The sequence below is a fragment of the Periplaneta americana genome, chromosome 1 (genome assembly GCF_040183065.1).
Source record: "Periplaneta americana isolate PAMFEO1 chromosome 1, P.americana_PAMFEO1_priV1, whole genome shotgun sequence".
NCBI lineage: Eukaryota > Metazoa > Arthropoda > Insecta > Blattodea > Blattidae > Periplaneta > Periplaneta americana.
Window position 1 is genome coordinate 44,790,804 of NC_091117.1, and position 20,888 is coordinate 44,811,691.

The window sequence follows — 20,888 nt, forward strand, 5'->3', positions numbered from 1 at the left end:
CTATGCCCAAGGTTTCGGGTTCGATCCCGGGCTAGGTCGATGGCATTTAAGTGTGTCAGTAGATTTACTGGCATGTAAAATAACTCCTGCGGGACAAAATTCCGGCACATCCGGCGACGCTGATATAACCTCTGCAGTTGCGAGCGTCGTTAAATAAAACATAACATTTTGTTTACATTAAAATCAACAGATTTTTACGAATCTTGGTACTAGCGGTAGCCCTAGAATGCATCTATCTACAAGCATGTTTAATAATTTTAAAATATTGTGGCGAGCGTTACCGTGCTGCTATGTGTAACTAATCAAGTACATTTGATTTAATAATAAAGTTACGCGAAAAATGCCCAGGCAGGAAAAAAAGAACTTTCTCCCTTAGGAAAATTCTGGTAAATTTGTCTTCAAAATAGGATTGAAGTTTTACGACTGGATTTTCAGCATATGAATTCTCTTGAGCTTCAACTGCAGGTGTTTTGGTTGAATTTTGTATACTTTCTTTTTATTTCCTTCGGTAGCTGAATACGTGATGACTGATGAGTGTCCCGTTACCTGTTTTCTTGCTTCTTTTTCTTTCTCCATTCGTTTGTTTTCTACAATTTTATTATTCTCAATCTCTCCTACTGTATCTTCCATTAATTTTTCTCCTTCAGCTGCAACTTCATCCCGGTATGTATTCTGAATCCCTGTCATTGTAACAAACTTCATCATCGAACTCTACATTGTCTTCAGCACCATAATCTGAACTTTCAACTATAGTTTGCATAATATTGTTGGAATCATTACATAAGTTTTTATCCAGTGTTACTTTGTAAGATAAAACATACTTTTAAAAATAAATAAACTGCACTGACAAGAAAAATTTCTGTTCTTACTATTGATACGTAAATCTGGCGTACACTTCGAAATATATCTTACAATAATTTGGCTGAGTGGGTAAGTTGCAACCTGCTGTAACTACTGATGGAGGCATAGCTAGAAGAAGGAGGCGTTCGCTTGGAGGGAAAGGTAGTGAGAATCAGTTGTTAACCCATTTTACGTCAAAATTAAGTACGACAGCAGTCTAGCGTTAAAGTTGTCAAAAGTCTCAACACAGGCAATAAGTATTAATCGAATGTGTAAATTATAATGTATTTTGCAAATCAAGATTTCAGGTATAACTCCCTGTAAAGTTGATTTGAATAATTTCGAGGGAAAAATTGTTCCGGAGCCGGGTATCGAACCCGGGACCTTTGGTTTAACGTACCAACGCTCTACCACTGAGCTACTCGGGAACGCTAACCGACACCGATCCAATTTGTCCCTTGATGTATTTGTTCAATGAGTAGCCAGAAATGAAGTTTTGAAAATATAACCATAATTTACCATAATGTATCTTCGTAATTATACAATATCATAAAATATTACTCTCTAATCATCATCGTCATCATCATCATCATCATCATCATCATCATCACCTCTTTCAAATGAGAACATTATTAGTGTCATTCTAGTTATATATATATATATATATATATATATATATATGTATATTCCGCTTCATAACAGTAATCACATTTATACTCAGATGATGAGAGAGAGATGGAACGGAGAAAAATTCTCTCCGGCGCCGGGATTTGAACCCGGGTTTTCAGCTCTCCGTGCTGATGCTTTAACCACTAAGCCACGCCGGATACAATCCCGACACCGTTGAGAATCGTCTCAGATTAAGCTCCATCTCTTGGGTTCCCTCTGGTGGCCACCCTCTGCACTACGTCATAGATGTCTATGCACGCAGGACCGAAGTCCATACATGTGTAGAGGTGCACTCAGATGAGTGACTGGTTGGCCGGGGTCCGACGGTATGGGCGCCGTCTTTAAATCACAAAGTGATTTATTACGCATATCATATTTATTTTGATGTACCGAAGTACATATGATATTTCCATGCAGATATTCTGCTTTCTCAGATGATGAGAGAGAGATGGAACGGAGAAAAATTCTCTCCGGCGCCGGGATTTGAACCCGGGTTTTCAGCTCTCCGTGCTGATGCTTTAACCACTAAGCCAAGCCATCATCTGAGAAAGCAGAATATCTGCATGGAAATATCATATGTACTTCGGTACATCAAAATAAATATGATATGCGTAATAAATCACTTTGTGATTTAAAGACGGCGCCCATACCGTCGGACCCCGGCCAACCAGTCACTCATCTGAGTGCACCTCTACACATGTATGGACTTCGGTCCTGCGTGCATAGACATCTATGACGTAGTGCAGAGGGTGGCCACCAGAGGGAACCCAAGAGATGGAGCTTAATCTGAGACGATTCTCAACGGTGTCGGGATTGTATCCGGCGTGGCTTAGTGGTTAAAGCATCAGCACGGAGAGCTGAAAACCCGGGTTCAAATCCCGGCGCCGGAGAGAATTTTTCTCCGTTCCATCTCTCTCTCATCATCTGAGAAAGCAGAATATCTGCATGGAAATATCATATGTACTTCGGTACATCAAAATAAACATTTATACTCGTTCATTATTTCAGATTATTAATGAATATAAAATTAACCTAATTTTATTCTAATATGAAATTCAGTTAAAATTTACTCTAAATCACATTTAGTCCTTACCATCAAAGTCAACGGTGCCGGAACCGTCAGAATCGATTTCTTCAATCATGGCGTCCAGATCTTCATTTGTAAGTTTGTCATCCAACTCCTTCAGAATTTCACGCAGAACTGTTGTGGTGATGTAACCGTTGCCTAGGAGATAATATTATAAATTTATTATATTAATTCTCTCATTCTCAGAATCCTCATTGTAAAGCGATTAATTAATTTATATGCTAAATATTAAGTTAGGGAAGTAAAGAAGAATTCAAATATATCTTTCTCCTGCTCTTAATACGAGGGTAGGACAACCACAGATGGTAATAGATTTAATGAGCAACAGTATTTTATTCTTCTCTGTAAACTTTTTCTATTGTCTATAAAAAAATCGACAGATGCATAATTTTACTATGCTACATATTTTCATGTGGGTGCACTCACCTGTTGGCATGTGTAGAAATTTACTACAGGCCTATTGCATATCTTAACGTAAAATTGCTTGTGGGTGCCGTCACTTTTGGACAGGTGCAGAGCTTTGGTATGATGACGTACGATTACTTGTGGTTGGTGGGAGTAATGAAACAAGGGAATACCAAGAGAGCAAGCAGAATGCAAGCAGAAAATGAAGATATGGAGAACAGGGAGAGTGCAAGAAAAAAGGGGAAGACAAAGAGAAAAAGAGGAGAACAAGGTGAACAAAAAGATGAGGACAACTGGTGTAATGGAGGAAAAAGGGAATACAAAGAGGAAAGCGGAAGGCAAGGAAAAAAGAGAATAAGGGAAAGAAAAGAAGAAGAAGAAGACGAAGACTAGGAGAAAAGGTGGAATACAAGTTGTACAAAGGGAATGAGTTAATGTTATGTGACTTGTAGTAAAAACATAAAAAATAAACCAAGGAAATTATTAAATATAATCATTGCGAATAATGGAGGAGGAGAAGTGGAATATAAGGGGTGCAATGCAAATACAAGAAGAAAAAGATGACGACAAGGAGAGCAAAGGAAATAAAAGGAGAAGGAGTGCAATGCAAGGAGAACAAGGAGAATACAAAGAGAACAAGAGTAATACAAGGAGAAAAAGCGCAACATAAGGTGAAGAGGAGGAAGATAGAGACAGTAAGAGAAATATAGGGAGAACAAGAGGAGCCCAAAGAGAACAGTGGAAATATAAGGATAACGAGGAGAATAAAGGAACGAAGGAGAACAAGGGGAATGCAAGGAGAACGAGGGAAACACAAATAAAACAAGGAAAATGAGGGAAGAAGTTCAGTTTTTATGTGGCGTTCAATTCACAAGTTACCCTCAAATCTAGTGAGGAGAAAAACATTCTACGGCGATATTTTTTCGTGTATACTATTTTATTCTACAATAGTTGTTCCCTGAAGCTTAGAATATCTAAAATAAGCAGGAAAGAATGAACTGCGGCTTTTGGATTGTTAATTTCTCAGAAATGTGAAATACATTTTTGAATATATATTACTACAGACGAAGCAGGACTTCACCACTCCGATATGGAAACAAAAAACCAATCAACTGGTCCGAAGCATTTCTCTCTTACCCAGAAGTCTATTGAAGCTCAAATATCAGCCGAAAAAATCATGGCTTTGGTTTCTTTGGAATTCAAAAGAAATTGTTACGGTTTATTTTTTAAATGCACGATGTCGTTATCAGTAATTCTGAATATTACTGCAGGAAGGACTGAAGCTCAAGATGCCATGATCCAAAAAAAAATATTGTTCGCAGCTCAAGTGACATTGCAAGACCGTCGGATTGAACTATTCTGTCATCGAACATATTCGTCAGATTTAGCACCATCATACTATTTTTACGAATGTAGTTCTCAAACAGGACTTACAAGAAGGAACTGCGAGAGCGATATTGACACGATGGAAGCAGAAAATGACTGATTTCTAAGAAAATTATGAATTTTATTTGAAGAGGATAAAAACATCATGATTGTGCCAATCAGTGAACTGAGTAAAGAAGGTTTTTTAAAAATAGATATAGCCTATTCAAAATCCTATCATGTTTCCTATTGTGGAATAAAATCTGTAAAATTCATTATGTCGAACACGCACCCTCTTTGTCGTACAACCGGAAGGCCTCTTTGAGCTCCTGCTGCATGGCTTCAGCATCCTCTTCAACCAGGAACCTGGCAGCCAGAGTTACGAATTCCTGAAACTCCAGTTCGCCAGAACCTGCACAAAATGAAGTAAGTCAACAATCGCTTTAGAAAAGTACACTGATATCTAATAAAGTACCGTAAAAGTATGCAGAGTAATTTAGGAGGTATACTAAATATTTTAGGAGTTTATAGTTTGGAATATTCTGAGTAAAAATGTTCATATAAGCTTATGTCCAATTCTCAATAGCTGTGGAGATACAGCTATTTGAATGTTACGTATAACAAACGTTACACATGGCAAGAAAGCAGTATGAATTAATGATTACAGTTATTGCTTATTTACATGGTATCCATTCATTTCAACAGTGTAGTGCACTTTTCCGCTCTTTAACATCAGCAGTTTTGCTCTTCTGAGGTCGTCTTGTTCTTTCGTTAAGGCGGCACGATTCACAATGCGAGTGGCCAAATAGTAATTTGTGTTTGTTTCTGTACACTTTGCCTTTCATTCACCGTTACAAACAAATCTATCTAAAGATCTGGGGAACTTGATGGCCAATGCATGTGACCACCAAGACCGATCCATCGTTCGCGAAAAGTGAGATTTATATGATGTGTCATCTGACGACTAAAATGTACAGGGACTTCTTATTGCGAAAGTACATGCCCATCATTATAGTCACGGGAACCAAAACAGCTTTTTCTCTACAATCAATATTGGACATTACTGTCCTCAGACGAATTCAGGAGTGCGACACTTACTATTCCTTTGTATGTAGTGAATAGTACGTGGTTATTTTTGTCGTTATTTCATACCGCTTGCAAGGCTTGTTATGCAGAACATTCAATAAAAAGTACATTCACACTCATTGAAAATTGAACAATTTTTTATAAGTTTATGAGAGAAAAGACTTTGCATCTAAAAACAGGGAAATATCAGGGAATTCTAAAAATAATTTTAGATGAACTCTATGTAAGGAGATATTTGAATATGAATAAATAACAATAAAGAATCATAAGCAGATATTTAAAATATTTAAACACTCTAAGCATCGTATTCATAACACTGATTATATTAACGTACGACGACGTAAGCGAAATGAAGAAAGTAAACATTGATTGTAGGAACACACCGTCAGCATCCACTTCCGAGATGATCTCCTCCAGCATGTCGTCATCTAGGGGATGGCCCAACATCTCTAGAATGGTGCCCACCATGTCAGTAGAGATAAATCCATTCTTCTCACGATCGAAGGCATCAAAAGCCTTCTTCAACACTATAAATGCGAAATAATAATTATATTTTCAGTATCATTGATTGTTCTTTGTTTGTCAATGACTGCTATTTTCAAATTATTATTTTATAATTAATTTACTTTTGTAAAATTATTAACATATAACTCTAGAAAACCTGTCTATAAAGGAACCTGCAATGAACGGAAACCTGTTCGTAAGGGAATTTATTCCTGGTCCCGTGAACTTACTGTTATAACGCTATACAAAATCACCCATTTTTAGCGAAAACTGCGTATCTTGACAACAGGAAGCAAAATCCAAATAGGCCTATGTAACGGAAACAGGCTACTTTATTTTACTCATTAAGTATAATAATTCTGCGACTGCAAATTCATAAGATGATACTAGTCATTTCATCCCTCCATGATGTGTGAGTACGTATATTAGGACAGAGTGAAAGAAAACTCATCTTGGCTCCTCCCAGAAAACTATTTTGTCTTATCTTTTTTACCAGCACATTTTAAAGTAACAGAATACTCACGCTGGATTTGTTCATCTGGCAGTTCATCCTGTAAATAAATAAAAAAAAAAATATTAGATACGAGAGATTCAAGTCAGAATTAATTTAAAAGAACTTGAAAATGGTGAAATTAGTGGAAAATAATTCGGCCCATATTACTTAAAGATACAGAAAAGTGAGATACGGTATGCATATTTTCAACAAAATTCTGCTAAAGCATACACTTCCTGGGATTCTTTGGAATTCATAAGGAAGCTCTTTGATGGCAGGACTTCTTTTGTTTTGTTTATGGCCCATTGGTTCTCCAGATCTTACTGTGTGCGGCAGTTATTTATGGTTAATACTATAAAATATAGTCTACAAGAACAACCACCATATTGTAGATAAAATTAAAAAGAATATGATTTTTGAAAGGGTGTTTCATCTTGGAAGAACAGATAAGGCTCGTAAGATTTCGGTGAATAAGAATACACAGTATAGATGAAAGCGTTATATCCAGAGAGCAGATTATTATACAGGTTGAACCTAAGTAATGTCATTAATTTCATAGTATTATTCTTAGAGGTACTACTTCAAAAAATACATTAATGCAATTTTGCTCGTTTTTGTTTCCTCTTCGAAATAAAAATTGTTTTATATGAAACATTATATGTCGTGTTTTGGGAAAGCCATTGATTTAATTCCCAGTGAAAGGAACTGGCCAACTTACCCCATTATCTCCTGGCCTAGTTGCCTCATAAATTGTGCCCTATTGGTATCACTTGTGAGGTTCAGACCTGTCTTCGGACAGTTGACTAAACAACAACAATGCTCAGCCAATTTAAGGAGCAGTGTATTTACTTACTTACTTACTTACAAATGGCTTTTAAGGAACCCGAAGGTTCATTGCCGCCCTCACATACGCCCTCCATCAGTGCCTATCCTGTGCAAGATTAATCCACTCTCGATCATCATATCCCACCTCCCTCAAATCCATTTTAATATTATCCTCCCATCTACGTCTCGACCTTCCCAAAGGTCTATTTCCCTCCGGTCTCCCTACTAACACTCTATATGCATTTCTGGATTCTCCCATACGTGCTACATGCCCTACCCATCTCAAACGTCTGGATTTAATATTCCTAATTATATCAGGTGCAGAATACAATGCATGCAGTTCTGTGTTGTGTAACTTTCTCCATTCTCCTGTAACTTCATCCCTCTTAGCCCCAAATATTTTCCTAAGAACTCTATTATCAAACACCCTTAATCTCTGTTCCTCTCTCAAAGTCCAAGTTTCATAACCATACAGAACAACCGGTAATATAACTATTTTATAAATTTTAACTTTCACATTTTTTGACAGCAGACTGGATGATAAAAACTTCTCAACCGAATAATAACAAGCATTTCCCATATTTATTCTGTGTTTAATTTCCTCCCGAGTATCATTTATATTTGTTACTGTTGCTCCCAGGTATTTGAATTTTTCCACCTCTTCAAAGGATAAATTTCCAATTTTTATATTTCCATTTCGTACAATATTCTGGTCACGAGACATAATCATATACTTTGTCTTTTCGGGATTTACTTCCAAACCTATCTCGTTACTTGTTTCAAGTAAAATTCCCGTGTTTTCGCTAATCTTTTGTGGATTTTCTCCTAACATATTCACGTCATCCGCATAGACAAGAATCTGATGTAACCCGTTCAATTCCAAACCCTCTCTGTTATCTTGGACTTTCCTAATGGCATACTGTAGAGTAAAGTTAAAAAGTAAAGTTGATAGTGCATCTCCTTCCTTTAGCCCACAATGAATTTGAAACGCATCTGACAGAAATTGACCTATACGGACTCTATTGGACGAAATAGTCAGTGAACGAAAACATAATGGACGAAGCATGAAAATGGACTAAACGGTCAGTGGAAAACACTTAATGGACGAATCATGAAATGGAAAATGTGTCAGTGGACAAAAAAGTGAACGAAACGTAGTGGACCGAAGGCTCTATAACGCAAAACGCATAATAGGTTCTTTTTATTAATTTTAATGTATTCTATTACCACCCTTCAATCACGTCCATCCTGTATAGAGATGCATTTATGTATTATACTATAGAAACAATTTGTATATTAAATCTTGTGTTACTTTTTTTATCTTATCCTATAAAAAAAATCTATAATTATTTTCGTAGCTCTCAGAACACTGAACACAATTTAAGTTTCATAATAGCATGTTTAAATCTACACAATGGCACTTCTACCTCAGTTAAGTGGCAGTTAGAGAAGAGACAGGAAATCTACGTGGGTTAAATTGTAATGTAAGGAATGTTACTATGGTTTAAACGTTTGCGCGTGTATATATAGACACGAATAGCAAGATGGTATTAGTGATAGTGACAGAGACTCTCTTTGTGTTGACAATTTCTGAACGCACCCAGCATCATCTGGTTATTATTAGACTTCTCTTCTGAGTAGTTAGAGAATATACCCATTTCCCTTCACCAGTATTCGTTTTCCAGCTATAATTGTACACAATCTAAAAGTAGAAACGATTGAGACACAGTTGTATGAACTCATAGATTGCTACAAAGTTAACTAACAGTGTGTCCCAAAATGAATAATCCGATTTGAATGTAGTTTATTTAGGAGATATTTTTTTATATAGAGTAGACAAGGGTAACTGTAAACACTTTTCACTGATTTCAAATATATTTCAACATTACATAACCCTCAATAAAGTTAAACATGACAAAGAAAAATTGTGTTCTTTCTAGATCTTTCTTTTCCCTGAAAATGGGTTTAAAATAACAAGGTTGTCTTTTTTTCATCATTTAATTGCTAGTTTACATTTACCCCACCTGTTTACATTTACCCTTTGAGAGGGAGGTAATTGTAAACACCAATTTTCGCACGTGCTATAAGAAACTGACCATTTTTTGTTCTGTTTCAGAAGAAAGAGCTGTATTCTTTCCAACTCCAATTTTGGTACATTCCATCCCTTTAACCTATGATATATGGCGGATAAAGGACCTCTCCTGAGCTTCACGATAACTGTAGTTACCATTTTTCACATCTGTGACAACCCTCTCTAAATCCTCTACAGTGTAGTTGGGTGGGGGTCTCTTTGATTACTGAAAAGTACGAAATGTAACCATAATAAAACATAAATTACAGTGAAAAGAGTTCAACCGGCACCGTGAATCGTGTCCCGGCATAGCTCAGTTGGAAAGAGAGCTCAGCGCGCAGATCTGAGAGGTCCCGGGTTCGATTCCCAGTGCCGGAACGAAATTTTCTCGATTTAAAGGTGATAATAGTGAAACGTGTTTACAAATACCCCAAGCAATTAAATCTATGGGGCAAATGTAAACACGTCATAATTTAATGAACTGAGGTTATGGGAGATCTCAAAACCATTGTATTAACTACTACACATTACTCATAAAAACAACATATTCTTAAAAAATAGCATTGTACGTTTACTTACAATGCCAAAAATGGAGGTGAAACAAAATTTTTTCTCAGCTTTTTTTTGTAGACTCTTACAAAACATTCGTTCACAACTAAGCAGTTACTCCTATTTGGCGCCAAACTGCTTTGTAAGCTAGCCAACATGTTAATTTAAATATTCTCCGAATTAAAATTTTTATATTGACAGTTTTGTATTTCTCACAGCATTTGTTTACAATTACCCCCTGTTTACAATTACTCTGGCCTACCCTAATACTGGATTTGTTTCGCACACAAGCATTATGGTTATGATTAGTATGGTAAAAATTTATTTTAGATTTATTTTATTAGTCCCTGTATTACAGAAGCAGTTTTATTGATGAAAATTAACAAAGAAAGATATCTTTAACACAAAATGATCTTATTATGCCTCAGGCATACGTATTCATGTTCTCTGAATTTTGTTTTTATTCTACTTACAGTTGACAGAGAAATAGGGGGTCTAATTGGGTGAGTATGAAAAACTGTGGATACCTCTTGTTGTGTAACTACATCTTCTGTCATAAAATCCTATCTTATTCCGAATATCAGTTTTCTAATTTTCTGTTAGAACGTTTCTTTTTTATTTCATCGACAAAACTTTTTTCATAATACAGGGAACGAATGAAGGTTATGATAGGAGAAGAAATGTCAGAAGGAAGTGAAATAGGGAGAGGAGTACATCAAGGATGCCCCTTATCACCTACTCTGTTCAACATCTACTTGGAGGATTTAGTCAAGAACTGTTTTCAGAACATAGGAGGAGTGATAGCAGGAGGAAGAAGAATAAAATATATAAGATTTGTTGCTGATTGGCGTTGTTAGCAGAAGAGGACATGATACTAAGGGATATGCTACTGGAGCTAAATGACAGTTGTGATCAGTATGGAATGAAGATAAATGCAATAAGACGAAGACCATGGTCATAGGAAGAAAAATACACAGGATAAACTTGCGAATTCTAAACGAGGCAGTAGAGCAAGTGGACAGCTTCAAATACTTGGGGTGTACTATAAGCTGGAACCTGAGCTGTTGCCATGAAATCAAAAGGAGAATAGCAATGGCGAATGAAGCTTTTAATAGAAAAAGGAGCATCTTCTGCGGACCACTGGAGAAAGAACTAAGGAAGAGACTAGAGTATTGCTTTGTGTGGAGTGTAGTATTGTATGGGACAGAAATATGGACATTACGGCGAAGTGAAGAGAAGCGAATAGAAACCTTTGAAATGTGGCTATGGAGAAGGATGGAGCGTGTGAAATGGACAAAGTAAGAAACGAAGCTGTGTTGGATAGAGTGGGTAAAGAAAGATTGGTACTGAAACTAACCAGGGTCCACACCTGAAACTAACCAGGGTCCACACCTGTGGAGTAACGGTTAGCACGTCTGGCCGCGAAACCAGGTGGCCCGGGTTCGATTCCCGGTCGGGGCACGTTACCTGGTTGAGGTTTTTTCTGGGGTTTTCCCTCAACCCAATATGAACAAATGCTGGGTAACTTTCGGTGTTGGATCCCGGACTCATTTCACCGGCATTATCACTTTCGTCTCATTCAGACGCGTCGTAAAATAACCTACTAAAAAAAAACTTATCAGGAAGAGGAAAAGGAATTGGCTTGGTCACTGGTTGAGGAGAAACTGCCTACTGAAGGATGTACTAGAAGTAATGTTGAACGGGAGAAGAGTTCGGGGCAGAAGAAGATATCAGACGATAAACGAAATTAAGTATATGAATCATATGCGGAGACAAAGAGGAATGCAGAAAATAGAAGAGATTGGAGAATGCTGGGTTTGTAGTGAAAGACCTGGCCTTGGGAGAACACTATGAATGAATGTGGCCTGCAGAATATTTTAAGCATTTTTTCTCATGTCAGTGACTTTTGTTTTGAAGTGTAGAATTATGTTGAACTTTAAACATAAAACATAAAATATCTCAGGACGCAGGAGGTTATGTATTCTCAGATAATTGAATTCCTGCGTATATTATTTTTTTTTCACTTCCTAAAAATGTCATAAATTAATGCAGTATAATAGAAAGGAATGGATTATAAACTACACTCTTGTCTTAGACCTACATTTGTCTAAAAGTGTTCACTTTTCCCCCAATCCATTAAGAGCAAACACTGGGTAACTTTCGGCGCTGGACCCTGGACTCATTTCGATGACATTGTCACTTTCATCCCATTGAAACGCTAGATAATATTAGCAGTTGATAAAGCGTCGTAAAATAACCAACTAAAAAATAACAGGAATCGATGTTTGGTGTCAGTTTTTTTAGTGGAAATAGATCACGTGTTCTATTATATTCCAAAACACTGTTAATCACAAATTCTATATCACACAGAATTTATTCACATGCGGTCACTATGAAGTTATAGTCACATTCGGATAACACTGCATAACAGAATTTACGCGTACCATGGTGGCAGTTGCTTCTTGAAGATCTAGATGTGACTGTCGGCGATGAACTGAGAAACTAAGAGAAGTTGTCCGTCAGGAAGAACTTCCTTTATACATGATCACTATTAGTCATCTTATAGTATAGTAGGTTAACAATCACACCCACTCATACTTGTTTCTGTGCCTGTACAATTAACTGTAAAACAATTCCAAGACTGCATAGCACTTGACAGACCTGGTGGTAAATTAAACACTGAGGGGTAGAAACAAGCTACAGATTGAAGGGGTAGAAAGAGAGGAACGAGGATTAGTCACTCATATTGGAACTTAACAGAGGAAGAGAGATAATTAATTTCTCACTCTCTCGGATAGAGTGCTTAGAAATCATGGCAGTTGCCTTCACTGACATCGCAGATTTTTCTAACTTCGAATGAAAAATTTTTTTTCTGTAAGAGGAAGCCAATTAAATGAATGAATTAATTAATTAATTAGTAGACAAATAGGTTAATTCATTAATTAGTAGACAAATAGGTAAATTAATTAATTAATTAGTAGACAAATAGGTGAATTAATTAATTAATTCGTAGACAAATAGGTAAATTAATTAATTAATTAGTAGACAAATAGGTAAATTAATTAATTAGTAGACAAATAGGTAAATTAATTAATTAGTAGGCAAATAGGTAAATTAATTAATTAATTAGTAGGCAAATAGGTTAATTAATTAATTAGTAGACAAATAGGTAAATTAATTAATTAATTAGTAGACAAATAGGTAAATTAATTAATTAATTAGTAGACAAATAGGTAACTTAATTAATTAATTAATTATTAGACAAATATGTAAATTAATTAATTAGTAGACAAATAGGTAAATTAATTAATTCGTAGACAGATAGGTAAATTAATTAATTAGTAGAAAAATAGGTGAATTAATTAATTAATTAACTAAGAAAAAATAAGGAAAGAAAGAAACAAATAAATTAATTAACAAAGAAATAAATAATTAAATAAATAAATAAACAAACAAAGAAACAAATAAAGAATAAACAAAGAAATAGAGAAACAAAGAAACAAAAAATAAACAAACAAAGAAATAAATAAGGACACAAAGAAACATAGAAATAAATAAATAAACAAGGAATAAACAAAGAAATAAATAAATACGTACATAACTTAAGTAAACTAATGAACTTGAAACTACATTGAGAAAGATTTAAAGAAATGAATGGGTGTATGGTTTATGTATTTATTATTTTGTGCAACGGCTGTTTATATTTATACTGTATAAATAATATACTTACACAGTTCAGTTTATTTTTAAAACAAAAAACGATTCATTGAGTCATTCATAGTTGTTTGCCGAAGGGCAGGACTTTCACTGCAAACTCAGAATTCTCCAGTCTTTCCTATTTTCCGCCTTCCTCTTAGTCTCACATGATCCATGTGCCTTAATGTAGTCCTTAATATATCTTATTCTGCCCCGAACTTTTCTTCCGTTCACCAACCCTTCCAGTGCAGCCTTCTGTAGCCAGTTCTTAGGCAGTGACCAAGCCAATTTCTTTTCCTCTTCCTGATCAGTAAAATACTTTTACAATATTCAAAATTAATAAATGCATAAACAATAATACTCGTTTCAAACATAAACATCTTTAAAAAACATACATACACATACACACATAAATACATATATTTTATCCATTGGAAAGGCGGAAAAATTTATATATTACTGTTGCTTCAAGATATTTAAACCGTTCAATTCCAAACCCTCTCTGTTTTGCTGGACATTGCAGATGGAATATTCTAGAGGAAGGTTATATATAGTTCGTAAACGAAGACGGATTTTTTTCTGTCATTTTATTTTTTCTAGCAGTGTCAAATTTGGCTTATTGTAAACCTTTCAAAAATAGATAATTGAATGGTAATGGATTTCTAAACACTATAGCTTAACAGAAAACCCTTGCAAAATTCTCCGCATTGAAAGTTATTCAAAGTTTTAAGGAGGGACAGAGAGGAGAGCAATGATGGAGTCCAAATTGTTGACTCTTGAAGTATTCCTTCTAAAAGCGGAAGAGATTATTGTTTCGATGCCAGTTCCTCCTTCACGTGATGAATAGCCAGCCACTCGTACTCGACCTGCGATCTTGACGTGACCCAATTTACTTTGGTTAGAACTTTATTATCGTAGTTGTCATAAAGCTCTCTGAATAGAAGTATTTGCTAATCAGTTCCATTATTAGAATGTGCTTGCACACAGAAAATTTGTCATAATCAGAGATGATATATTCAATTATGCAATTGTGTATAAATATATAATGTTCTTCATATATATAAAGTTCGAATAATCAGTCCAATATTTATAAAAGACGAAAGTTTTGCTCTGTACTTCAAAGCCAAGCAGTAACTGTGTAATATTATATTTCATTAACTCAGCGCAATACAAGACTTTTTTGTTTCCAAGAAATCTACTAATAGCTTTGAATAGACTAATGCAGTTAATTCCAATTCATTCAGTTTACTATCGAAAACCTTATGCGTGAAGCACTTTATAATTTTTCAACTAATATATCTGCAGTGCTCGGAAAAAGTGGCATAAGTCAGCTTTCACTAAACTTATTTGATAATTTACTGACAACTTACGGAACATCTGCTCGCTTGGAAAAAAATACATAAGTATTTCTCCCATTGCAATAATTATTGATACAGAAAAAAAATCAAATCGACATAAACCAGTGTAAGTTGTCAGTAAATTAGCAAAAATGGTTTGTGGAAATTGACTTATGTCAATTTTCCCGAGCACTGCAGATATAGTCTCTTTGAATTTCGGATCACCGATGGCTGAAAAATCCCTTCAAATGCAAAAATACAAAACTTTTTCCCAGAGTTTTAATAGGTATCTAGAAGTCACACAATGTGAGAAACTGTAAGATTATTTATTTATTTATTTATTTATTTATTTATTTATTTATTTATTTATTTATTTATTTATTTATTTATTTATTTATTCTGGTGTAGTTAAGGCCATCAGGCCTTCTTTTCCACAACACCAGGAATACAAATACAATAATAGAATAATTATTTCGCTTCGTGCACTACAGAATATTGTCAAATTCTTCTCACTATGAATAGGCTATGTCTCTTTTGATTCTTTTAGTCTTCCCAAAGTCGTGTATGGTGTCCAAACTATTCCACTCATATCAAAATAACAATATTTAGTGTATTTTCTTTTCAAACGTATTAATTTTATATCACTGGAAACATTTCAGTTTTCTTCCGTGCATTTCCTCCCTTGAAAATTATTTTTTCCATGAATCACTCGTTGTGTACACGATGTATGTCGAACAATGAAATTTCATTTGAAACTCACACTTAAATACAATACATTTTAATCATATGCCTATAGCATGCTAAGCAAGTAAAGATAGTTAACTATTGTAATTCATGTTTCGTAGAAGTAATGATGCATGCCTGATATGTTTCTTTAATTGTATTTTTGATGAAGTAAAATTACGGAAACAGTGCATTAAGTTGCAATTTTTCCTTCCGTCTTTGATCACATAGCAAGTCACTTTCTAGTACATACCGTGGATAAGCTATAAAGTGGTTATGGAGTAGCCTTCCTCCGATAACCCGGTTATATCGGACTTTATATACTTCCCTTAATCATATAGTAACACTCTGAGAATCATGTGACTATAATTCGTTCTGTAATGTCTGACAGGAAACCTAAACATTGCCGACAGTGCAGAAGAGAAGTATAATTTCTATTCAATAAATAACAGAGTTCTCATTCCACGCTTGTCTTGAAGTTGGGCGGGGGTAGAACGCTTCAGACTGCCCAACTTCAAGATAAGAGTGGAATGAAACCTCTGCCAAAAACAGCTGATCTGGCTCAATAGCTACTGAAGATAGGACGGAAAGGTCCTGAAACACGTCTAGCTAACACGAATTTTAACCAATTAATTGTTTTTTAATACTGAAATATTTTAATACCATGTACATTTTAATACCATGTACATTTTAATACCAATTATCCTTCTCTCTCTCTCTCTCTCTCTCTCTCTCTCTCTCTCTCTCTCTCTCTCTGCCAGCAATGTTTCTCTCTCCTGTCAGTTATTAGGAAACAAGAATAGGTTGTATGTTTTTAGGTATTATTGTCCTATAAAATGGTTTTGTTTTGTTTTATCTATTTTAGTTTGTTACATTATATTTTATATTGTTTGTAGTAGTTAGTTCTGGTTGAATGGAAGAGAAGGCCTCATGACCTTAACTATATCAGACGACTAAAACTAGATAGATAGATAGATAGATAGATAGATAGATAGATAGATAGATAGATAGATAGATAGATAGATAGATAGATAGATAGATAGATAGATAGATAGATAGATAGATAGATAGATAGATAGATAGATAGATAGATAGATAGATAGATAGATAGATAGATAGACAGACAGACAGACAGACAGACAGACAGACAGACAGACAGACAGACAGACAGACAGATAGATGTGAATTAATAAAAGAGGATACATTCAGAGAGAGAGAAATGAAATATAGAAATACTGAAGAAGCATTACAGGGACCAGTGTATTAAAAAAATGGAAACATTTTCTGAAAGTGGGTATCCAAATGTTGCTGGAACCTTCATTAATCTCTTCAATTTCCTATGCAAGCATAATGAACAATCAAATTAAATCAGTAACGAAAGTAGACAGTGAACATAACTCGATCTGTGGTGAAATATAGGGTGAGTCAAACCTAACGAACCGGCACTACTGCCGTCTCTCAGCGCTACAGTCTGGCAAGCAGATCGCCGGCTCTCACGGATAACGTTCTCACCATTTCACTGCACTACAAATTGGCAAGTGATATTTCACGTAACTGCTGAATTATTTATTTACCTAAAATTTCAAGCAGTTGTAATTGCTCTTAATTACATTTTATTCTATACATACAGGGCTTTCATTTCAAAACTTCCCAGTCAAAATAACTAATTATTTAAATTTAATTTAATTCAACAAAAACACGTCAATTTAGATATTGAGGGGCAAGTCTTAAACCAGGCGTAATTGCATTTCAGATTTCACCCCCATCTCCAGCTTTCCCCGTTTTGAAATTTCAAATGGCACCCTTGTATTTTTATACTTAAATATGAAGTGTATTCAACTGTTTATACACCTCATTCGTTTTGTTTTCGCATCTTTTGTTTTCTATCGTCGCCTGGCAACCTGGATTATTGTTACTGTTGATTAGAGCTGAAGAGAATAAAGCTACAAAAACTTATTGAGCATTTAATGTAATAGTTGTGCTTGTGTATTAAATTATTTTAAAATGGTGTAGGGGCCTATATCCTTCAGGAGAGAACATTAATCATCCTTATTGATTAAATTCAGGAAATTACACAAAATAAACTGTGTTTTCGTTATACAATCAAGTTAAAGTGTTTAAAGTTATAAATAGTATCATATCATATATATCATATCATATATGTCATATCATATCATATCATATCATATCATATCATATCATATCATATCATATCATATCATATTGTGAATTTTATTAGTTACAACAATGTAATTAATTCGTCACAACAATAATTCCTTTCTACAATTCACCTTAATCGCTCTCGTCAACAATTGGATCTTCACTCAACACAGTATTCGTTATAGCACTCCACCGACGACAATGACAGTTTACTTGGACTAGCACGAACAACAATTAACTGTTAATCTTAACTAATATTTACAAAGCACTATTTACAAATCAGAACTATCAGTTCTCAGTTCACAGTTCTTCTATCTCAGTCACTCGAGTTCACAGTATCTCGAACCACAGACCTTCAGAGACAGTTCACTGTACTCGAACTCGGGTCCCTCCAACTGCGGCCACTGCACTCGAACTCAGGTCCCTCCAACTGCGGTCCACTGCACTCGAACTCAGGCCTTCGGATGCTGACGCAGATGCGGACGCACACTCGAGTCGAACTCCGGCTGGCTTGCTTGCTCTGGCTTTCTCACTGACTGAATAACTGAAAACTCTGAAAATCTGAAACTCTGAAACTCTAGTTCGCTGGCGACTGCTCTTTTATAGCAAAATCATAGTTGCGAGAACCTTCTACAGGTGTGTAGAGAATTATCTCATATCTCTACATCGACAGACTCCTGGAATAGTCGAGAAGGTCGTTCCACATCCACTCCGTCAAGTAGCAGCTGCGCGCGCAGACTCGTCGCGTGACGTAATACACCCTCTCTCTCTTCTCTCCACCGCGCGACGTCACTCAATGTTCCGTGGAGCCTGTGCGATCTGCTTTCTTGCGGGACGCTGGTCGTGAGTTCGATTCTCACGTCGCTGTCACATTGCCCCCTCCTTAGGGCTGCTCGTCCCGGGCAGTCCCTTGGTAGACGGATAATCGGTCCAGATGCACCACCATCATCTTCCCTCGAGGTTGTCGCTGGATCCGGTACACCACGTCGTTGATCCGGGTCACCACACGGTATGGTCCATCCCAGGCACGCTGCAGCTTTGGTGATTTCCCTTTGGTCCTGGTAGGTCGATACAGCCACACCAGGTCGCCCTCCTGGAATCCTGCAGAGTTGGCCAATCTGTCGTAGCGCACCTTCATCCTGTCGCTGGCCATTTTGAGGTGCTCTCTGGCCAGTTGGTGAACTCCATTCAACTTCTCGGTGAGTTCTGCCACATAGTCAGTTGCTGGCTGGTCGGCGCTGGGTGGCGTGCCAAACAGCAGATCACAGGGCAGGCGCAGCTCTCTCCCGAAGACCATGTTTGCCGGTGTCATCCCTGTTGTATCGTGGACCGAAGCTCTGTAGGCCAAGAGGAACAGTGGGACTCTGGCATCCCAGTCTCGTTGATGGTTGGACACCACCTTCCGCAGATGCTCTTCCAAGGTTTTGATGTAGCGTTCCACCATACCATCGGACTGTGGATGGAGGGGAGTGGTCCTGGTTTTATGCACCCCCAGACGCTCGAACAATTCTCCCATCAGGTTGGATTCGAAGTTGCGCCCCTGATCGCTATGCAATTCCCGGGGCACCCCGAATCGGCAGATGAAGTTGTCAAGCAGCGCGTCGGCCACCGTCGAAGCCTCTTGGTTGGGAATCGCGTACACCTCTGGCCATTTTGTGAAGTAATCCATGGCCACTAGCAGGTAGCGGTTCCCGCGATCCGTGACCGGGAACGGTCCAGCAACGTCGATGGCGATCCTCTCAAAAGGAGCTCCCACATTGTACTGCTGCATGGCTCCCCTGCTGCGGGTCCTTGGTCCGCGACTGGCTGCACAGGTGTCGCATCTTCGGCACCATTGTTCCGTGTCGGTTCTCTGATGCAACCAATAGAACCTCTGCCTTAACTTGTCCAGCGTCCTGTTGGCTCCCAGGTGGCCTCCAGTCACTCCAGCATGAGTCTCCTCCAGCACTTCCTTCACCTTGCTCCTGGGCAGGACAAGTTGTTCTATGTGGGTCCTTCCATCGGCCGACTCCCAAATCCTCTTCAGGATACCGTCCTTGACAGTGAAGGATTCCCACTGGGCCCAGTAGCTCTTGTAAGTGGTGCTACGGTTGGCGATATCGGCCCATACTGGTCTCTGGCCGGACTCCACATCACGTAGTAGCTGTCCAATGTTTGGGTCCTCCAGCTGCTCCCTCCTTATGGCGGCGTTATCCCATCCTGGGCTCGGCTGGGCGGCAATTGCTCGGACTGCGTGGGCGCCATCCCGCTCTTCTACTTTCAGGCAGTGTTTGCAGCCATCCGGGCACGGACGTCGTGACAGGGCATCAGCGTTGGAATGTTTCTTCCCTTGTCGGTGTTCAGAGGTGAAGTTGTACTCCTGCAGACGTTGAACCCAACGGGCGGTCTGCCCCTCCAGATTCTTGAAGCCCAATAGCCAGGTGAGTGCAGAATGGTCTGTCCTCAGATGGAATTCCTGGCCATACAAATATTTGTGGAAGTGCTTCAGGGCTTCCACAATGGCAAGAAGTTCTCTACGCGTCACGCAGTAGTTTCTCTCAGCCTTGGATAGTGTTCGGCTGAAGTAGGCAATCACCCTCTCTTGCCCGTCCTGTTCCTGAGAGAGTACTCCGCCGATGCCTACGTTGCTAGCGTCCGTGTCGAGCGTGAACTTCCTTCCAGGGATGGGATATCCCAGTACAGGAGCAGTGCAGAGCGCCTCTTTCAGCGACTGGAAGGATGACTCCGCCTCGTCTGTCCACTGGAATTGTCGTTTCTCCTCGGTCAGCTGGGTTAGAGGCTTAGCGATGTTGGCGTACCCAGCTACGAACCTTCTGTAATAAGTGCAGAGGCCGAGAAAGCGGCGCAGCTCCTGCTTGTCCCTCGGTCTCGGCCATCCTCTAACGGCTTGTAGCTTCTCCGGGTCCGTGGCCACTCCGTTGGTCCCTACTACGTGTCCCAAGTAGTTGACCTTCTTCTGGAATAGATGACATTCCTTCGGGTTCAACTTCAGCCTGGCTTGTCGCAGTCTCTCGAACACTTTCCTCAGGTTCAACAGCTGCTCGCTGAAAGTCTTGCCTACCACGATGACGTCATCAA

At 37.7% G+C, this 20,888-nt stretch overlaps 1 protein-coding gene and 2 non-coding genes across 3 annotated transcripts in view; 1 reads left to right on the plus strand and 2 right to left on the minus strand.

Moving 5' to 3' along the window:
- The window catches only part of LOC138694982 (troponin C, isoallergen Bla g 6.0101-like), a 77,870-nt gene extending 65,410 nt beyond the window's left edge, over positions 1-12,460 (minus strand). The window contains exons 1-5 of the mRNA XM_069819220.1: positions 12,339-12,460; positions 6,480-6,507; positions 5,836-5,979; positions 4,659-4,778; positions 2,627-2,734 (exon numbers count right to left, since the gene is read on the minus strand). Of these exons, the coding sequence (XP_069675321.1) occupies positions 2,627-2,734; positions 4,659-4,778; positions 5,836-5,979; positions 6,480-6,507; positions 12,339-12,341 (403 nt within the window). The 5' untranslated portion in view covers positions 12,342-12,460. The remainder of the gene's footprint in view (positions 1-2,626; positions 2,735-4,658; positions 4,779-5,835; positions 5,980-6,479; positions 6,508-12,338) is intronic.
- On the minus strand, positions 1,596-1,667 carry TRNAS-GGA (transfer RNA serine (anticodon GGA)). The gene has a single exon. It is a non-coding gene; the product is annotated as a tRNA-Ser (tRNA).
- Positions 2,328-2,399, plus strand: TRNAS-GGA (transfer RNA serine (anticodon GGA)). The gene has a single exon. It is a non-coding gene; the product is annotated as a tRNA-Ser (tRNA).
- Positions 12,461-20,888: the final 8,428 nt, after the last annotated feature.